The sequence below is a fragment of the Dictyostelium purpureum genome (assembly GCF_000190715.1).
Source record: "Dictyostelium purpureum unplaced genomic scaffold DICPUscaffold_121, whole genome shotgun sequence".
Taxonomy (NCBI): domain Eukaryota; phylum Evosea; class Eumycetozoa; order Dictyosteliales; family Dictyosteliaceae; genus Dictyostelium; species Dictyostelium purpureum.
Genome location: NW_003519458.1, coordinates 27,299 through 48,395, shown reverse-complemented (window position 1 = coordinate 48,395; position 21,097 = coordinate 27,299). Strand labels below are relative to the sequence as shown.

The 21,097-nt window shown below is 23.5% G+C and overlaps 10 protein-coding genes across 10 annotated transcripts; 3 read left to right on the top strand and 7 right to left on the bottom strand.

Moving 5' to 3' along the window:
* Nucleotides 1-22: 22 nt before the first annotated feature.
* On the bottom strand, nucleotides 23-3,476 carry DICPUDRAFT_78901 (uncharacterized protein; the record flags this gene model as incomplete). The annotated part of the gene is made up of 5 exons (XM_003288024.1): nucleotides 23-723; nucleotides 787-1,108; nucleotides 1,178-1,821; nucleotides 1,890-2,896; nucleotides 2,968-3,476. 5 exons carry the CDS (start codon nucleotides 3,474-3,476, stop codon nucleotides 23-25), a joined length of 3,183 nt encoding a protein of 1,060 aa, XP_003288072.1.
* A 623-nt stretch (nucleotides 3,477-4,099) lies between these two features.
* DICPUDRAFT_152280 (uncharacterized protein) lies at nucleotides 4,100-4,594 on the top strand (the record flags this gene model as incomplete). The annotated part of the gene is made up of 1 exon (XM_003288036.1): nucleotides 4,100-4,594. One exon carries the CDS (start codon nucleotides 4,100-4,102, stop codon nucleotides 4,592-4,594), a length of 495 nt encoding a protein of 164 aa, XP_003288084.1.
* A 649-nt stretch (nucleotides 4,595-5,243) lies between these two features.
* On the bottom strand, nucleotides 5,244-7,379 carry DICPUDRAFT_152279 (uncharacterized protein; the record flags this gene model as incomplete). The annotated part of the gene is made up of 3 exons (XM_003288023.1): nucleotides 5,244-5,545; nucleotides 5,621-6,117; nucleotides 6,199-7,379. 3 exons carry the CDS (start codon nucleotides 7,377-7,379, stop codon nucleotides 5,244-5,246), a joined length of 1,980 nt encoding a protein of 659 aa, XP_003288071.1.
* Nucleotides 7,380-7,750: 371 nt separating this feature from the next.
* On the bottom strand, nucleotides 7,751-9,441 carry DICPUDRAFT_97912 (uncharacterized protein; the record flags this gene model as incomplete). The annotated part of the gene is made up of 2 exons (XM_003288022.1): nucleotides 9,383-9,441; nucleotides 7,751-8,735 (listed from the first exon to the last, which is right to left on the bottom strand). A coding segment is annotated over exon 2 (966 nt), but the record flags the coding sequence as incomplete, so codon positions are not given.
* Nucleotides 9,442-10,117: 676 nt separating this feature from the next.
* DICPUDRAFT_33488 (uncharacterized protein) lies at nucleotides 10,118-11,677 on the bottom strand (the record flags this gene model as incomplete). Its single annotated transcript, XM_003288021.1, has 1 exon — nucleotides 10,118-11,677. The coding sequence occupies one exon, from the start codon at nucleotides 11,675-11,677 to the stop codon at nucleotides 10,118-10,120; it is 1,560 nt and encodes a 519-aa protein (XP_003288069.1).
* Nucleotides 11,678-12,431: 754 nt separating this feature from the next.
* DICPUDRAFT_92036 (uncharacterized protein) lies at nucleotides 12,432-13,319 on the bottom strand. The gene is made up of 2 exons (XM_003288020.1): nucleotides 13,057-13,319; nucleotides 12,432-12,965 (listed from the first exon to the last, which is right to left on the bottom strand). Exons 1-2 carry the CDS (start codon nucleotides 13,070-13,072, stop codon nucleotides 12,736-12,738), a joined length of 246 nt encoding a protein of 81 aa, XP_003288068.1. The 5' UTR covers nucleotides 13,073-13,319; the 3' UTR covers nucleotides 12,432-12,735.
* A 2,465-nt stretch (nucleotides 13,320-15,784) lies between these two features.
* DICPUDRAFT_152275 (uncharacterized protein) lies at nucleotides 15,785-16,751 on the bottom strand (the record flags this gene model as incomplete). Its single annotated transcript, XM_003288019.1, has 2 exons — nucleotides 15,785-16,587; nucleotides 16,661-16,751. 2 exons carry the CDS (start codon nucleotides 16,749-16,751, stop codon nucleotides 15,785-15,787), a joined length of 894 nt encoding a protein of 297 aa, XP_003288067.1.
* Nucleotides 16,752-16,966: 215 nt separating this feature from the next.
* On the bottom strand, nucleotides 16,967-18,175 carry DICPUDRAFT_152274 (uncharacterized protein; the record flags this gene model as incomplete). The annotated part of the gene is made up of 1 exon (XM_003288018.1): nucleotides 16,967-18,175. The coding sequence occupies one exon, from the start codon at nucleotides 18,173-18,175 to the stop codon at nucleotides 16,967-16,969; it is 1,209 nt and encodes a 402-aa protein (XP_003288066.1).
* Nucleotides 18,176-18,495: 320 nt separating this feature from the next.
* Nucleotides 18,496-19,686, top strand: DICPUDRAFT_78895 (uncharacterized protein; the record flags this gene model as incomplete). Its single annotated transcript, XM_003288035.1, has 1 exon — nucleotides 18,496-19,686. The coding sequence occupies one exon, from the start codon at nucleotides 18,496-18,498 to the stop codon at nucleotides 19,684-19,686; it is 1,191 nt and encodes a 396-aa protein (XP_003288083.1).
* Nucleotides 19,687-20,002: 316 nt separating this feature from the next.
* Nucleotides 20,003-20,785, top strand: DICPUDRAFT_33494 (uncharacterized protein; the record flags this gene model as incomplete). The annotated part of the gene is made up of 1 exon (XM_003288034.1): nucleotides 20,003-20,785. One exon carries the CDS (start codon nucleotides 20,003-20,005, stop codon nucleotides 20,783-20,785), a length of 783 nt encoding a protein of 260 aa, XP_003288082.1.
* Nucleotides 20,786-21,097: the final 312 nt, after the last annotated feature.

Sequence of the window (21,097 nt, the reverse complement as noted above, 5' to 3'; positions counted from 1 at the left end):
TTTTAGTTTACATTTTTCTATTCTACATTATTATACAGTTTTTATTTTTGTTTTTATTATCTATATTGGTTTGGTTATTATTATCGGTATCGAATTGAACATCATCTTCCTCTTCTTCATCACTATTTTCATTAAATTCGGTATCTGAGTTAAAGTTATTAATTAAAGATGAGGAATTAGAGTTTTGTGATTGAATATTATTTTCGTTTTCGTTGGTATTATTATTTTTATTATCTATATTATCTATATTATCTATATTATCTATATTATCTATATTATTCTTATTATTAAAGTCTGGTGAGTTATTTAATGGTAAAATTTCTTGACTAGTTATTTGATTTTCTTCATCACTATTATCTAAATCATCAATGGTTTCATCATTAATTGGACTGATATAGTTAAATGGATCTTGACTACTTGGATTTGCCTCAAACGAGGATTTTTCTAAATCTTCAAGTCTTTGAGAACAAAAGTCTTCAATTTCTTCTCTAATCTCTTCAATCTTTTGGGGATCGAGGTCTTGATAACCTGTAAAAGTTGAAATTGTATACTCCATTGTATTTTTAATTATTTGTATTGTTCCTAAAAGATTTTTTTTAATTGAACAGTCATCCAAAATTAATAATAATGCTCTAATTTTTTTGAAATCGATTGTATCTATTTCTTGAATTTCAAACTTATTTAAAATATTTGAAATTAAATTAATTTGATTTTTTTCATTTGCTTTAAAAAAGAGATTAGTATTTAAATTATATTGTTTTTGGATATTGGTGTATTATTACTTACTTTTTAAATAAATAATTAAACTTTTTAAATAATTTTTTAATAATTTATTTTTATAGTCATTGGCACTAATTGAGCTATGGTTTTCTTGTATTTTGGTGAGGCTTGTGTGATAAAAATAAATAATTGCTTCGATAATTTTTGGGTCTACAGTACCATTTGAAAATAAAAAAAAATTGATTGTTGGTGTGAATGATTTCAAAAATAGTTTAAAAGATTTTAAAGAGGATGATGGGAAAACTTTGAAAAATTGATTTAATATTTGATAGGAATTTTCTGATTCTTTTTCTTTTTTAAAAAAGAAAACCATAATATTATAAAATATCTAAATAAAAATTCAAACGGTTAATTCTAATTATTTTAACTTTGTTTATTATTTCTTTAAATTACTTACTGATGGGGTATTTATAATATTTGAAATAAATAATTTTGAAACACCTTCAATGAAAATATCTTTAATTTCTTTTTCTAAAATAAAAGAGGGGTTTATGATTGATTGTGATAAAACGAAAAGTAATTTTGAAATTTCTTTGTCAAAACAATTCGCTGGCATTTTGATACAACTATCAACGTCTAAATAATGGTATTTTAATAACAAAATATCAAAGCAGAACGATAGCATTTTGGTTTTCATTGATGTTGAACCTTCTACCAAAGCATTAAATAGTTTTCCTTGAAAGCTACCACCAATCGAATCTAATAAACAATAAAAACCATAGCACTCCAGTGCTTTTTCTTTAACTTCTTTTGATTCGCTATCTAATAATTCATTAATGAAGCCAATTAAATAAATTATATTTTCTTCCTCTTGTTTTTTGCTTGTGTTTTTTAAAACATTTGATATTATCGAAAGTGAATGCAATTGACATTTTATTTTAATTTCACTATAGTTGATATTATTAATAACTGGAGTACCTAATATCTTTGAAATACAGTTTAAAATAGTATCATAAAAATATTTTGAATTTAAAGAGTTTCTTAATATATTAATTATTATATCTTTAATTTCAATTGAATAGTTTAATGATATAATAATTTCTATAAAAAAATTATATAATTAGTATATAATTTGAAACTTACTATATATTTTAAAATATTGTACTTACGAATAAAGTGCCTTTCTAAATGAAATGTTTTGAATAATGCAAATTTAACTTCGTTTGAGTAATAGTTTAAAATCGTGATTAATTGAAGAAAAACGAATGGCTGATCTTTTAAATTTAAATTTTCTGTACTAATTTTGTCTCTATGGATACTATTTGCGCCATCACTATTAGTTATTAAAGTATTATTGTTTTCTTTTTCTATTTGTTCAAAAATTGAGCAACCATAAAACTCTTCTACTTGTTGAAAATAATATATATAGTTTGAAATTGGTGGTAAATAATCTTGAATTTCTTGTTTTTCATTAGAAAGAAATTGGAAAAAAAGTTTATAGATTAGTGAGAATTCATCAGTAATTGGTTTATACAATAAAATTGAATTCTTGAATGAAAATGTATCGGGTGATTGGCCATCGGAAAAAAGGGTAAATAATATTTTGCTAATGATTGATTCATCTTGCTTTTGATCATTGTGCAAGAATTTGACCAGTTTCTCCAAGTCATTTTCAAAATAACTCTTCATCCAGGAACCACAAATCATTAACTTTGTCTCTTTTTTAGTTGCTGAAAATCTTGACTCTAATCCATTTAAAACGATATCATTGATATCCTGTTTAGAAAAGTTTTCGAGTGGATTTATTGTTGAAATTGATAATGCACATTGCTTGCTGATGGCTTCACATTTATCTACTAATCTTAAAATAAATATTCTATAGTTTTCTTTATTAATTGTCAAGTTTTGTAAAATAGTTTTTCGAACCTCGTTTGATTCGTCAGTATCTAAAATAGAAACAACAAGTTCAGAATATTCTTTTATTTTCTTTTTATATCCTTCAATTTCTTCAGTATTATCGCTGCTTTCTTGCTGAGAATCACTATCATCTATGAATATATCTTGTTGTAAAAATTTAATGATTTTTAAAATTGATTTAATTGAGTAACATTTAATATTATTTTTATCTTTTATTTTTTTTTTTAAAAATTTTAAAACTATATTTATTTTTTTTTTGCTAATAAAAAAAAAAAGAGTTAGAATAAATAAAAATTTTTTATTTTTATTTATATTATTATAATAACTTACTCTAATAGTGGTAAAGTTTTTTTATTATGGATTATTAAATTTAAAAAATAAATTGATCTTGATCTTATACCAAAGTCATTAATTTGTGAGAATACCATTACATTTTCAATTAATAAATAAAGAAAGCTTCTGTATTGATTTGAAACTTCAGAGTTGGTATGGCTGTATGTGTCAATTAATAAACCTAGTTGTGATTTTTGATAATTGTAGTAAATAATTGAAAAATCTATTAAAAATTTAAAGAAATTATCTACTTCTTCGCTATTCGATACTGTTAAAATTTTTTTTAAACTTTCGATTAGATGGGAAATAATATTTTCCTTTTGTTCTTTATTTTCTTTGATAAAATTTATAGTTTGGTTAATTAAAACTCTGTGATGATCCCTTGAGATCTGAGAGTTATTTAAAATATTGTTTAAAAAAGTTTGTTTATTTAAAGTAAGTCGATTGTTATTATTATTATTATTTGTTAGAGAGTTTTTTATAACTCTATTTATATTTTTAGGCATTATTATTTTTCAATACACATAACAAATTAAAAATCTGATAAAAAAAATAAAAAATAAAAAATAAAAAATTTTCCCAATTTTTTTAATTTTATAATATTAAAAATAAAATTTTTTTTTTAAATTATAATAAAATTTAAAAAAATTATTTGAATCCAAATCAAATTTTTATTTTTTTAATTTATGATTAAAAAACCTAAATATATTCAAAAAAAAAAAAAAAATTTATAAAAGAAAACTAAAAGATTTTAATAATAATTAATTATATAAATCATTTGATTTATTTTTCTTAAAGTCTGAATTATTTTTCTATTTATTTAACTATTTATTTCATTTTTTTCAAATACAATCTAATCAAAAACCACTAGTGGTTCTAATTCTGACCGATTAGTTTAAATTTCAAACCTTTTCCTAAGTTGGGAAAGTGGTAACAAAAGAGATCAAAGATGTAAATAATTTGTTTTTTAATCAATTATTTTAAAAAATGTATTTTTATAAATAAAAAAAAAAACTATTTAAATTAAAAATTTTAATTATTTATTTCATTATTCAATCAAATACTTTATTTATAAAAAAAAATGTTACAAAAAAAATTTACTTTTATTTTAATTTTTTTAATTTTTTCAATGATAGTTGTAAGCTTTGCATCATCAACTGAAAAGAATGAAAAAGAAAAACAAACCAAAGAACCAAAACTAAACTGTACCCATATCAACTGTCCAATGACCCCAATTAGTTGTCCAAGTGGCGAGCATTTTTCTACTGTTGAATGCTGTAAACGTTGTGTAAATTGCTCCTCTATTAAATGTCCACATGAAGAACTCAAATGTAAGGAAGGTTTCCACCCAATAAAAGATCCAAAGAACTGTTGTGAAGAATGTGTTAAATGTAATACTGTTGCATGTCCTCACCAAGTTCTCAAATGTAAAGAAGGTTTCCACCCAGGCACAAAACAAAATGAATGTTGTATCGAATGTGTAAAATGCAATTCAGAACACTGTCCAAAACTTAATTGTGTTAAAGGGGAAGAGTTATATTTACCAGAAAATGAATGCTGCCACAAATGCAAACCATCCCCAAAAGTCACCCCCACTGCCTCTCCTAAAGCCACTGCTCATTAAAAGACACAAGGTTCCATTCTATTAAAACTACCATTTTTTATTTATACTTGTTTAAAACTTTTAATAATTTTACAATAAAAAATAAAAACATCATTGCTTTTATACCGCTAAAGTATGACTTGGTCATAAAATTGGACAAGTGATTTGGGTTTTAATATCTTTTCTATTATAGACAATAACATGGTATGTTTTATGTGATAATAGTTCCAATGCATTCTCTATAGAGGTGTGTAATTGTTGACTTTTTAAACTTCGAAACCAAAATTACAAAATATTACATCTTTAAAAGAGATCCATTTAAAAGAACACTGTATATATATAAATTGATCACTTTATTTAAATTTTGATGAGAATTAAAAATATGGTTTTTTTGTATTAAACATTTTCTACACATTAACCAATAATAATTGGTTAGTAAATAAAATATGAGGAATTAAATTTTTAAATGGAAAAAAAACAATAATAAAAAATTAAAAGAAAACCGGTGTGGTGGAAAAAACCTTCAGGGCATGTACTGAACATTGTAATTTTTTTAAATGAAATATACAAAAATTAAAATTATTTTATTTTAATTTTAAAGATAGTAACTATGGATTATTAAATTATGTGTTTTATAATTTGAAATAATAAGGGTGTTGTTAAAAATTATTTATTTTGATGATGGGGTTGCTAAAATTTTACCAGACCACAATGCTGAAGAAGAGAATGATGTTGAAGCTACTAAGCCTAAACTATTAGAAATTGATGGATATATAATGCTTTCTAAATATGCTGCAATTTTAATGAAAGAAGGTCTATGAGATGGTTTTTGGCTCCAACATTTTTTAATTAAATTTGAAATTGGAGTTGGTATATCTTTAGGAATTTCGGGTCTTTCACCTTTGCAAACTAAAAATGGAATATTTGAATTATCATCATATGCTGATTTTCTTGTAAATATTTCTAATAAAACTATAATTTAATAATTTAAAAATAATTAATAAATATTCAAAAAAAAATAAAAATAATAAAAAAATAAAATCCTACCTATTGCATAAGAGTATACATCCACCTTTTGGGTATAACTTTTAGATGTAAATATTTCTGGTGCCATCCAAGCTTGAGTACCAACATGTGATGTCATATTTTTATTTGCAACTCTTGAAGTTCCAAAATCTACAATTTTAATCTTTAATCTTTTGGTTAAGAGAATATTCATTGTCTTTAAATCTCTATGAATGATCGACATTGAATGTAGGTATCTCATTCCTTTTGCAATACCCAAAGCAAAATGTAATTTTAAACTGTTGCTGATGTGATTCTTTGGATCTTTTAAATGATTTGATAAAGTTCCATTATGGCAATAATCTGTGATGTGGAAATAATTGTCACCATAAGAACCAGCTCCTAAACATCTAACCAAATTGTCATGTTTAAAAATTGACATTAACGCAACCTCTCGTTTAAACTCGTTTAAATCGAAATGAACACAAACCTCAGGTCCTAAAACTTTAATTGCTACATCTTTACCTTTATATTGACCACTAAAATAAAAAAACAAAACTTTAATATTAGAATATAAAAAATATTTATATTTAGTAATCTTAATATATATATATACTTACTTGTAAACTTTACCAGATGCACCTGAAGCAATCCATTTATGTAGCGAAACTTCATTATAGTTGATTTCAGTATGAACTGTAATATTATCTTTAACAACCTCTTCAATCAAACTTTCCATATCACTAGAGTCTAGATGAAATATTGATGGCTCCTCTTCATTATCGAGTGTAATTGAGATGGCTAAAGAATTTGTTGAATCTTTGTAATAAATTTCATGTACTTTTGAAACTGTTTGTGGTGATTGTAAAATATTGTTAAAAGTGGTTGGGCTCTTTACATTATCAATATTATCCCTTCCACTTCCACTACTACTATTACTGTGATTACTAAGATTATTTTCTAAATCATATAATTTCTCTTTTTCTCTTTCCCTTTCTTTTTCTTTTTCTTTTTCTCTTTCTCTTTCCCTTCTCTCTTTATTATAATTATCAAATCTTTCTCTATTTTGGTGATGATGGTTGTTATGATTATGTTCTTTACTATCTTTATTATTATTATTGGTGTTGGTGTTGGTATTATTATTATTACCTGTACTTGCTATATTACTTGTACTTGCAATATTATTGCTATTATTATTATTATTATTATTATTAGTATTTACAGTTTTCATTTTTTTATTCATTTCTAATCTCCAATCTGGATTGAAAGGTGAAGTTAAATAATTTTTAAAAGAGTCACAAACTATATCATGTAATAAAACATCATACACTTCGTTAAATGAATCGTGGGTTGGATTTGATCTTTGTGATTCTACAACACGTCGTAAAGATGACTCTATATATAAAGGAGTATTTGAATCTGGGTCGAAAAATCTTCTCCATATTTCATCAAAGGTGAACTTTAGCTTTGTTCCATCATCAATGTTTTTATATCTGTCAATTTCCATAAAAAAGTTTAAATATTCTGTACTGAGTGTATTTTGCATAAACGATTGAAAATTTCTAAAACTATTTGGTTCGTTCATTGTTTCCATAAACCTATCACGTGTTGCTTTCATTTCTGGTGCTGAAGCAGCCTCTTTCTTTTTTTGCTCATGTTTTTTTCTTTTATCTTCATTATTTCCACCTCTACTACTAACATATCCTTTATTACTTGAGTTTTCAATCATTTGACCCAATTCACTTTGTAAAGCTGGAAATGGTATTGGTAAATTTTCTCTTTTTGAAAAATAAGCTTCCATATTTTTAAATCTTGAGTTATTTGAATTATTATTATGGTTATTATTATTATTGTTGTTATTATGGTTATTGTTCCCATTATTATTATTACCATTATTGATATAATTATTACTACTATTATTGTTATTATTATTTTATTATTAATATTATTTTATATTATTTTATTACTTCATTATTAATGGCTATACTTATATTGTTTGAAGTAGTGTTATTTCCAACTATATTATTACCACTATTACTTAAATTATTATTACAATTTGATGATAAATTATTACCACTATTATTTAAACCACCATTACTATTATTATCCCCATCATTAATCTGATTAGATTGATTATTTACTGTATTATTAAAAATCAATTTATTTAAAGACCTTGGACTATTATTTGAACTTAAATATCTTGGTGAATTATTTAAACTACTATTATTACTGTCTGATGGACTTGAATTTATTAAATTATTATTTGATGTATTATTATTATTTGAATTGTTTAGACTTATACTGTTGTTGCTTGTATTTACATTAGGTGAATTTAATAGAGATGAATTAAAAATCATTCCAGGAGTCGACATAGAAGCACTTGAGTTTGAAGAATTTGTTGAACATGTTAAAGAACTAATCAATTGTTTGCTATTTGGTATTGAGCTAGTTTGGATATCAGACTCTAAATCATCAATACAGTTGATTGGGTGTTCAGCTCTAGCCTGCCCTAGCATTAAATTAACTGGGAACTGCCCTACCTCTGCTATTGGTAAAGTTTGTACTACACCCTTATTAAATCTACCATTTTTATTTAATAATTGTTGTTGAGAGTTGTCATCTAAATAAAATTCTCCGCTAGTACTTGGGATTTTGGTCGTTATTGGTGAAGATGTTGAATTATTACTATTACCATTAGAGGTTGTTAAAACGTCAGCTGAAGTATCCTCTGATCCTATTTCTTCTTTCTCCTCTATAAGCCTTTGCTCCTGTTGTTGTAAACCACTACTAGGAATATAATAATAACTATAATCATCACTTATTGGTTGTGAAAATTCATCTGTAGTTGTAAATATATGTGCTTTTGAATTTTTTCTTCCTTTAAAATATCCTACAAGTGCTCCAAATGGTTTTTTTGGTTTTTTAGATTGGGATTTAGGTGAAGTTGGAGGAGAAATTGATTTTGTATTATTTGCTGTTGTGGTTGTAGTAGTTGTAGTGGTGGTTGTATTATTACCAATGATATTATTATTATTATTACTGTTGTTATATAAATTATTTCCTGTTACAGAATTATTACTAATACTATTACTTCTAGTGGTTGTACTTGTATTACTTGGTTGATCTTTTAATGATTTCATGTCATTAATTTTGAACCCTATAAAAATTTAATATTATAGAGCTATAATAATAAAAACAAAAAAATAAAATAAAAAAAAATAAAAAAACAATATGAAATAATAAAAATAAATAACAATTATTTAATAATATTATTTAGAAGAAAAAAAAAAATTAAAAAACAATAAAAAAAAAAAATTAATAAATAAAAAAATAAATAAACAAATAAATAAATTAAAATTATATAAAAAAAAAAAAAGCAATTAGTTATACATGTAATTTTTTATTATTGTTGAAAAAATAAAGTATGACATAGAAAAAAAATAGAGTGAGATATTTTTATTTTTTTTATATATAAAAATGATGGTGATAGTATTATATAATCAAAACAAAATTATAAAAATTTTATAAGTAAAACTGATTACTATTAATTTTTATAATAATATTTAAAAAAAATAAATAAAAAAATTAAAAAAAAATATAAAGATTCGTTTTGGTTGGTTTAATTTAATAATGTATAAATATATGAGTGAATATGGAATAAAATTTATAAAATTAAAAAAAAATTAAAAAAAAAACTTTATTGTGTGGGATATTATAACCTATTAATAGTTATTTTTTATATACTATATAAAAAGAATGAGAGGGCATTAAAAATATATATATAAATATATAATACACACATACCTTTTATCTTTTTTTTATTTATTTAAATTAAATTATATAAAAAAAAAAAATTTTAAATTATATATGTGTGTGGGTGTATTTTGATAATTTAAAAAATAAAAAATAAAAAATATTAAATTTAATATAAAAAAAAAAAAAGAAAAAAAGAAAAAAATAAAAAAAAAATTAAAGATATAAGTGAGATATATTAAAAAAAAATAATAAAATAAAATAAAAAATTTCACTTTGATTAATGATTATGTATACATGCTTTTATTATTTATATTAAATTTTATATATATAATATTTATATATACTAAAATTATAAATTAAAAAACTTAATTTTGATAAAGATATAAAAATGGTGTATTGTATATTATTAATAATAAAATGAAATGAAATGAATGATATTAATGAAAATAATTTATGGAGTGGAAAAGAAAAACCACCATAACAACAACAATACTATATATTTATAAAAATAGTAATAATCCCACACTTTATATATATATGGTGATTTATTATTAGATAGTGTGAAAGAAAGAAAAAAAAAAAAAAAAAAAAAAATCTTGGTTTTATAAGTAAATTTTATTTATATTAAAATTTATATATCTACTTTTATATAACATTAATTTGTTATGATTATGGTTTAATTATGATAATAATAATGATTTTATTACCTTATTCTATTATTACTATTATGATATGATTATTTACAATATTAAATACCACTATTTAATTTTTTTTCTATTTTTATTAATTATCTTTTTTTAAAACGTTGCTGAATCCTGCAAGTTTGTTAAAAGGTAAAGTTTTAAGTTTCTCTGAAATTTCTTTTGTGACCATTTGAATATATTTTTGAGCTTTATTTGTTTCGTTAAATGATTCTGGGAATTGATGTGCTAACCACAAATATCCATCACTGATGGCATAAAGATCTTCTAAACATTCCAATGTTGAATTTGCAGTGTGACCTTCTACCATATGGGATTGATTGAATGGGAATGGAATGGTTTTACCCTCTGAATAATCAAAAGCAAAGCTTTTTAGGAAAAACATTGCTTTTTTACGATGAATTTGGAATGGGGAACAAATGAACAAGTATTTATCTGGAATACTCATTTTGATTTCATCCAAATGCTCTGCAATAATTAAAAATCTGTCAAAGTAACACAAGAAATAGTGTTGGTCGATATTTGATGATAAAACAAAACTTTTTAAGATTTCTGAGAACTTTGTTGAGTTTTTAGCAATATTTTCACCAAATAATTCCAATTGCTCTGCTGGTGGGAATAAACCTGCACGTTTATTTTCTTCTTCTCTTGCAGCGAATGCTTTTCTAATATGATCTAAACCTGTTCTATCGAATGCTGAAACTTTACCACATGAATTAAAATCTGATTTGAATCTACCTGCTCTACCTGCGATTTGTCTAAGCTCTGGGCTCTTTAATTTTCTAAAATCTCTTCCGTCATATTTAAAAGTTGAAGTAAAGATAACACGAGATATATTTAAATTTAAACCCATACCAATACAATCAGTTGCAATTAAGATTTCGGCATCATCAGTGTCATTAAAACGCTTGGCCTCTTGAAGACGAATAATTGGTGGAAGTGAACCATAAACAATGGCACATCTTTTACCTTTTGATTCCATCTGTTGTTTAAGTTCTATACATTCTTTTTTTGAAAATGTTACTAAACAATCACCTTTTTGAAGTTTTGATATTGATGCTGGTCTTTCCTCTATTTCCAATGGTGATAAACGTTCATATGTACGTAATTCATAACTATCACCTGTAATTTCACAAATTTTTCTAATTAATTCTTTTGAACTACCATCACCACACAAATGAATTTCAAGTGCTGGTATGCCCAAGATTGCTCTGGTCCAATATAAACCTCTGTCACTATCGCTGATTAATTGAAACTCATCGATTACTGCAACCTCTACCATCTCTTCAGTATTTGCCAATTCTATTGTACATGAAATGTGTTTTGCGTTTGGATTAACAATACGAATTTGACCGGTTAACATGCTACATTCGACGCCACTATCTGCTAATTTTTCGTATACCTCCTGTGCCAATAAACGAAGTGGTCCACAATAAACACCACTGTCAGCGCTCTTTAATCTTTCCAATGCATGATGAGTCTTACCAGAATTAGTTGGTCCCGTGTGTAAAATAAACTTTCTTTTAATTGCTCTTGCTTCCGGATACCATAAGTGAGGTTCTTTTAAATCTGCCAATATTTCTTGTACTGATTTCTTTTTTTCACGTAAACTCTTTAAAAATGGTTTTAAATTTAACTGCATAAATTTTAATGATTCCTTCTTTACCTCACGAGAAGATGAATATTTTAATTTGCCTAATAAAAATGGATCCAATAATGCCATTTTATTTTGAATAAAATCTAAAAAATCCTTTTGATTCTTTTCTTGAATATTAAAACTATCAAGATTTGCCAATAAAATATTTTCCAAATTATCATGTGTTTTATCCAATGGTTTAAATTTTTTTTGGTGTATTGAATGTGGTCTTTGTGATTCTGATATTGGCCTTGATTGTTGTTTTTTATGTAACTTTGGTTGTAATGGATCATCTATATTTGAAAAACTACTATCACTATCATTATTGGCTCTATTTATTTTTTTAATATTTGCTTCTTCTAATTTAAATGAATTGTTAAAGTGTAAATTATTATTAATATTATTATTAATATTATTATTATTTGGTATTTCTGATGAAGGTATAGGTTTGGGTGATATTGTTGAGTATAGTCTTCTATTTTTTACACATTTTGAAAATAACATTAGCATTGTTATTATTTCTTGTATTAAATAACAATTTCTGTCTGTTTACACACAGTGTATTAATTAAAAAGAAAATATAAAAATTATAAAAAAACGAAAAAAAAATTAAAATTAAAAAAAAAAAAAAAAAAATTAAAATTTTAAATAAATAATTATTTTTTCAAATAATTTATAATAAATAAGTGATTTAGTAACGCCCATTTAATTAAAACTATATCTCTATTAGAAGAAAATGAAAAAAAAATTCGGGAGAAATGGTGTAATGATGAAATATTTTTATTTTTTTTTGTTATATACAGGGTTTTTTTATTATTTACAGGGTTTGTCAAAAGCGACAATTAAAAAGAAGATTACTGTTATTATTTATAACCAACATAGTTAAAATTATTGAAGAAAAAAGGTACAATCTACTTGTGTCTTTTAAAATTGAAAATTTGATGAATTGATTTATGAAAACTTGTCTTAAAAATAAAAATACTTGAGCTCTTTGCTTATACTATACATAAGACATTTGACATATAATTTTTTCTTTTTTTTTTTTTTTTTTAAATTTTTTGTTTTTAGAAAGAACTTCCTTCAATTACTTGGAGCATTCTAAAGTAAGAGGATTCTCTGTCTTTGTTACTTGCATTTGGAATATCAATGGATGGGCTTGAGGTTGTTCTCATGAAAGCATTTTCAGATGAAGAGTTTAAAGATGGAGAGTTTGAAGCAGATTTAGATAATTGTGGTGGTTGAATTGAATCTAATGAGCTTGATAATGAAGTATTTTTTGGTGATTTGAAAAAGTCTAAAATATTTATAATTTAATAAAATATTAATATTTATTTTTTATAAAAAATAATTATTTTTAAAAAAAATAAAAATAGAAAATAACTTACCAAAAATTGAGGACATTTTGGAATATATTATTTTAAAAAATAAAAAGTTTTTTAATAAATTGAATGAATTGAATGAATTGAAAAAAAAATTATTATTGTTTATATAGACAAAAAATTATTTGTTATTATTTTTTTCTATTAAATATTATTGTATTTAAATAGAAGGTAGTTAGAGTTGTGTATTGAATTATTTATGAGATTTACTGTTGAAAGCTTTTATTGGATATGATTTTGATTTTCTTTGTATATGTATAGAAAATTATCTAATAGTCAAATAAAAAAAAAAATGAAAATTATTAATACCTATTAAAATAATTTTTTAATAAAAAAAAAAATTAAAAAAAAAAAAAATTAAATAAAAATAAAAATAATAATAAAATTAAAATTAAAATAAAAATATTTTTTGAAAAAAAATAAAATAAAAAAAAATAAACAATCCTTTAATGGGGTTTAACTATGTGAAAAGGGGGTGATAGATTGTGAGGGTGTTATGTGTTATAGAAAAAAAAAAATAAATCAATAACACAGTAACACCACCTATCAAAATTTTCAAACACCCCTCAAAAATTAAAAAAAAAAAAAAAGAAAAAGATTTTATATAACCTAAAATAACTGCCAATATCCAATTATGATTTATATTTTATTTTGTGTGGTGTGAATGAGGAATTTTTGAGGGTATTCCTCTAATAAATGAATAAAATATGTTATATGTAGAAATAAGAAACTTACAATAAACAACACACAAACACAAAAATACCAACACCCCAAAATAAATAAAAAAAAAAAAATAAAAAAAAATAAAAATAAATTGAACAGCAACAACAAACAAATTTTAATATTTATTATTAAATGTGGGTGTTAATATGGGGGTGTTTAAATTTTTTTTTGTTTTTTTTTTTTTTTGAATTACTATTTTTACTTTTATTGTGGTGTTTGAAATGTGGGGTGTTAATTTTGTATATATATATATATACATTGTGGGCGGTAGTGGTGGAGGTTTGTATTAAATTAATTTATTTTTATTAATAAATAGCTTTATTGGTTTGGTGTGATTATGATTCTGATTATTATTGTGATGAAGATGATGTGTTAGACTTAATTAATTGTATACAAACACCATTAAAATTATCGTATATCTATTAATACGATTATTATTATTATTATTATTATTATTATAATTATTACCCTTAAGTTGATATTACTCTTTACTGTTATTTTAATTATTTACTGGTACAATAAATATTTATTATCTATTAAATTATTGTCAAAATAAAATAAAAATCAGAAATAACAAGAAAAAGGAGATAGAGGCTAAAAATAAATAATTAAATAAATCCTTTTTTTTGTGTGTTTGTGTGGGTGAGTTGAGGTTATAAAGAGTTGAAAAAAAAAAAAAGACAAAAGATAAAAAAAAAGATACACAAAAAAAAATATATTTACTTTTTATGATAGCGGATAAAATAGAAAAAAGAAATTTTTTTTTTTTTTTTTTGAGGTATATTAAATATTTGCAGAAAAAAATAAAAAAAATATTTTAATTAAAATTAAATAAAATTTTTATTATTATAAATAATAAAATATCCTATATTTTTTTTTTTTTTTAAAATAAAATAAAATAAAATAAAATTAAAATATAATTGGTTTTATACGAGTGCAGTGACTTTTGAGTGATAGGTTCTCCCCAAAAAAGGATTATCATAAAATCATAAAGAATCAATTATTATAATTATTTTGTGATTGATTATAGTTTTTCATAAAACTGAAAAATGAAAAAAAAAAAAAAAAAAATAAAAAATAAAAAATAAAAAATAAAAAATAAAAAATTAGAAAATAAAAAAAAACTTTCTTATTACTTTTTTTTAGAAATTTATGTTTATAATTTTATGATAATAAAAAAAAAAAAAAAAATTGTTTGGTTATTATTTATATAAAAAAGAAAAAAATAAAAATAATCATAGAAATTTTTTTTTTATGGTATCACACCACATATTAGTATTTTGAATGAGCGATAAATCTTATTTTTTAAATTAGTTAATAATTTTTTTTATTTTATAATAATAAATAAACTGTTAACGACTTGAAAAAAAATCATAATTATTAACATAAATAATTATTATACTTAAAATACAACCACACCCAAAATATGAAATTACATTAGTATATATACAATATTCATACATATTATAAAACATAAAATTTTTGTACCAACCTAATCTAGAAAAAAAAAAAAAAAAAAGTATTTTTATTGTTATTAGTTTTTTATATACAAATATAATTTATTGTTGATATTGTGTGGAAAATGGACATATGTAATATGATGTGTCAATAATTAATCTTTTTTTTTTTTTTATTTTTAAAAATAATATATTAATTTTTTTAAATTATAATGTTGTGTGATAAATTATTTATTTTTTTTCCTTTTTAAGAAAATTTATGATTTACATTATTTTTAGATTTAATTTATATATTGGGTGAAAAATGATTGTTTTTTTTTAATTTATCCTACAAAAAAAATATATACATTTTCCTTTTTAAGATCATTATTTTAAAAATTTCATTTGTTGATACAGATTAAATAAATGAATAATGGAATAATGATGATGATATAAAAAAGGGGATAAATAAACTTAAAAAAAAATATACATACTTAAAAAAAAGAAAATATATATTTTATAATATATTTTTTTTAATTATTATAATTTATTTGTTCATTAATTTAATTAATTAATTAAATTTCAAAATTAATTCCAATATTATTAAACAAATCTAATTTTTTACCAAAACATCCTAAACTAATTTTAACAGCTGGAGTATGGACTTCTAAGGAGATTGCATTTTCTAAATTATTACTTGTACGAATTTTAAGGCAGGTTGGAGCGCTATAGCCGTTGATGGTTGGATATAACATTAATTTGGCACCAAATTGGGTATTGCTTTGCATGCTATTTGTATTTAAATTGAAACGAGAGGAGATTGAAAGGTATTTTGGGCTTATACAAATGGAGGTTCCTAATTGTAAGTCGCCCATAATATTGTAGGATGAAGTTACTGTATATTGTAAACCTGCTAATTCGCCTCTAAAACGACTTGCTAAACCTGCACCACCACTACTTTGAATGAATTTATAGTATGCTTCAGCACCCAATGTCCACCAACTACGAACTATATGTGAATAGCTTACGCCTACTAAACGATGATCGCCAATTTCGGTTCCTTTAATCTCTGTAAATGAACGTTTGCCTCTATGATATGCTGCGAATGTACCTGATAGTCTTTTTGAACCTATTGATGTATTTACACTAAAATCTGCACCGATTCCTTTAATTGGTTTCATTATATAGTTAAGTTGTATATCCTTTCCATCATAAACTGAAACTCCAAAGTTATGGTTCTTTAAGCTTTTATTTAATAAATCTACTTGATAAAAATTTGGTTTGACACCTCTTGAAACTGAAAGTTTATGTTTAAATTTTTCTATGGTAAATCCAATATTTGTACCTGGGAGTATATCATTTATGAAATCAATCTTATCTATATTATATATTGCTGTTAATTTATAATAATAAAAATAAAAATTTAATATTAAAAATAAAGTTTTACTTACTATCTGCATCAATTTCATGGTAGGATTCTGGTTCTATTGGGAGGAATTTTATTAGTGATTCATTAACAAAGTTATCGATTATATTTGTCATTGTTTGATTGGCTAAATATGGATTCTGTTTTGATGGGATGGTGTGAACATAAAAAAAAATTTATAAAGTAATAAAAATTAAAAAAAAAATTAAAAATTTTTTTAAAAAAAAAATAAAAAAAAAAATAAATAATTAATTAAATAAATAAAAAAAAACTAAATAATTGATCAGTAAATTGGACAAGATATAATGGTTAATTTAAAAAAAAAATTTAATTATTTATTTTCAGTATTATTACTATTATTATTATTATTATTATCTACATTGTTATTTAAATTTTCATCATTTTCTGTTTTTTGTTTTTTTTCATTTTCTTGTTTGTCTTGGTCTTCTTTTTCTTTTAATTCTCTTTTTTGTTTGTTTGTTAAGCATTTGATAAATGGTGCACCTGTTTTATATCTATTTTCTAATTCGTTAACGATATCTCTGAAACCGTCAATGGTGTGAGTTTCACCCATTTTATCTCTGAGATCAGAGTAGTTATCGAATTTTTCTTTTAACATCTTAAAGAGGTGACTTCTGACAATGTGACCAGCGGTGGTGTATTGAATTGAAAAGTCCATATATTCGTGAGCAACTTGATAGATTGAAATATCTTTACCGCAAAAGAATGATGGATTGGCGAGTAAACCTTCAGCACTCATAATACCATCAGCTTTGGAAGCTTCTAAACATCTATCAATATCATCAAATTTAACAACACTACCATTAGCGATGACTGGAATATGAAGTACTTCTTTAATTTGACGAATAGCGTCCCAATTGGCATGGCCTGAATATTGACCTTTTTGTTCCTTTGTACGACCATGAACTGTTAAAAGTTGACAACCAGCTTCTTGTAAATCTAATGCTAATTTAATGGTATCCTTGAGATCTGGGAGTAATCTAATTTTACAAAATATTGGTACTTTGATATTTTTGTGAAGTTCTCTAACGATTGGAAGAATGATGTGTGGTTTATCTAAAAGGAAACTACCATAATTACCACGACGGGCAATTTGTTGTGGACAACCTAAATTTAAATCTATAGCGTCGCAACGGTCTTCAACTAATTTGGCTGCTTTGACTACCCATTCTGGATCATTACCACAAAATTGAACTACTAATGGTCTATCTTCAGGACATGTTGTGAAATTATCTTTTCTATAGGTTTTGCAAGTTACAAAATTCTTTGAATGGAACATTGGTGTATAAACTAAATCTGCACCATATTTTCTAGTTAACATACGAAATGCTAAATAGGTGTGATCAACCATTGGTGCAACTACTAACTTTGGTGATTTTAAAACATTTCTAAAAAATTCATATCCACCGATTTTATTTATAATTGTTGTTGGGTTCATTAAAATAGTTTCTGTATTTTCTTCCTCTTCTTCTTTATTAATAGTTGTTTCAATATTTTCTTTAATTTCGATATCTGTCATTTTTAATATATATATATAGTTTTTTTTATTATATATATATATAAATAGAATGTTTATAAAATTTTAAATAATAATAATAATTTTGCTGTTGGCAGATATCTTTTTTTAAAAAAACGAAAAAAAAAAAAAAAAAAAATTAAGAAAAAATTAAAAAAAAAAAAATTTTAAAAAAAATAAAATATTTTATTATTTTTTTAATTAATTAACTCCCCGTTCAATTACAATACCCTTTTTTTTATATTTGTGGTTTTTATATGGGAGTTTTAACAAAATTAATAAATTTAACACAATTATAATAATACCGTTAAAAAGGGGTTATAATGTATAATAGTAAAAAGAATAATAATGGGTTAACTGATAAAGAAATTTTATCAACACTAGAGCTACACGATGATTATGTGAAATCAATATTAAATAGTAACAGTGGTAATAAAGAAAAACCACACACAAATAATAATATTAGTGATACCAGTTTAATATCATCAAGTTCAGCCCCACTAAAAAGAAATTCATGTCCAAATGTTTCATATCTAAATAATATTCTTCGTCAAACGGTATCACATAATAAATATTTAAAAGAATTAGAATCGAAACAAGAGTTACCAAATACAACAGTATCATCAAATAGAAATAGTGATAGTAACAAAAAATATAATAGCTATAATAATAATAGTAATAATAGTAATAATAGTAATTTTAAAAATAATAGTAGTACAAATTACAAACAACATGATTCTATGAACAATTCATATGAATTAGAAAGAAGACAAAATGAATTGGAAAGAAGACTAACACACAAGGAGAGAATCAAAAGACTAGATGATGATGTTAGCACAAATCAAGATAATAGTTTTAATAATGTTGAAAATGAAAAGATATCAAGTGGTATAATTGACAAAGAATTTGATGATACAGTCCCTGAAATTTTAAATAAATATAAAGTTAGGGGTAGAGGTAGAGTGGGTAGTAGAGTGCACGATGAAAGAAAAGATAAAGAGCTTTTGCAAAATTTAAAAGAGAAGTATGGTATTTCTTTGGATGTATATAAAGATAGTGACGAAAGTGATAATAATATAGAAAGAGATACCAGATATAAAGATAGAAGAGAGGAGGAAAGAAAAGAAAAGAGATATGGCCACACTAGATCTCGTTCAAGATCACGTTCAAGATCTCGTTCAAGATCATCAAGTTTTGAATATAAAAATAAAAAAAGAAATAAAAGATCATTATCATCATCATCGTCATCATCCTCATCAAGATCACCAGAATACAAAAATAAAAAAAAGAGAAAAAGAAAATCAAAACGTAATAGATCGCCATCTACTTCATCATCAAGATCTTCATCAAGGTCATCATCAAGAGATAAAAACAGAAAAAAAAGAAAAAAGAGCGATAAAAAAAAGAAAAGGGATAAAAAGAAAAAACATAGGAGATCAAGAGGGAAAAGTAGAAGTCGAAGTAGAAGTGGAAGTCGAAGTAGAAGTAGAAGCAGAAGTCGAGGTCGAAGATGAAGTGATAAGAATATTTAGAAAATGAAAGAATTGGTTATTATCCAATTTCATCATTGTTTATTTACAACTGTAATACTTTTAATAAAAATAATTTACATATAAAATATTCACCACATTCTCAACAAATTGTAATCATAAACTCATATATTAATAAACGTTCAAATAAATATTGTGGTTTTTTATTTTATAAACTAAAAAACAGATATCTAAAAAATTTCAATTTTTTTTTTTAAAAAATTAACAAAACAAAAATTTTTATTTTTAAAAAAATCTTTCATTTGTTCCATTATTACTAATAGTTTTAAATTAACTAATAATGGATAACATTGCATTTTATGAAACTTCCCAAGTATATTTTACATCAATTGGTGATCTTTTAGCTTGTCCATACAGAGAGCATATAAAACATTTGTTTTTAGAAATAAATGAACCATTAAATTTACCAAATATAATTCCTCAAAGTGTCACACATCTTGATCTGGGTAGTTACAATATAGAACTTCATCAAGGTACACTACCTTCAAATATTAAATCATTAACCATCAAAGGTTACAGTCACCCAATTAAAACAAATGATTTACCACCCGGTTTAATTGTTTTAACATTAGGTGGAGAGGATGGGGATGGTGGGAAATTTAATCATCCAATTGAGCCAGGAACACTCCCAGTTACACTTAGGAAACTTATTTTATCAAACTCTTTTAATCAAGTATTAAAACCACATTCTCTTCCACCAAATCTAACCTATCTTATTTTTGGTTGGGAATATGATAAACCTATTGATATAAATACAATACCTCCTTCAGTGACCTCTGTTAATTTAGGGTGGAGCTTTAATCATCCCATCGAGCCTGGTGTCTTTTCATCAAATATTAAATCACTTATATTTGGTAAATTATTTAATCAACCTATAAAACCACATTCATTACCACCTAATCTTGAGAAATTGGAATTTGGTTTCATGTTTCTCCAATCTATTAAACCAGGAACAATATCATTATCATCAATGAAACTTTTACAATTTAGAAACGAAAACATTCTACCATTGATTACAGATAACTCTATAAAATCCTTTGAAAATTTAAAACTGGGCGAATAGCTTAAAAAAAAAATAAAAAAAATAAAGGAAAGTTTAGAGCAATAAAGTTTCAATTTTAATTATTTTAAAAAATAAAATAGTTTCATAAAAAATAAATAAAAAATAAAAACAATTATTTTTTAATGTTTATTTTTTTATATTAAAGCTGTCTTTGAGTGGTTTTTTTTTTGGGATTTTTAATTTAAAATTGAATGAATCTTTTTTTAAATATAAAAAATGATTAAAATGAATGTTGCACAATGTTGTACACCAAGTTTTTTTTTTAGATACACACACAAAATTAAAATTTTTTTTTTTTTAGTTTTTTTTTTA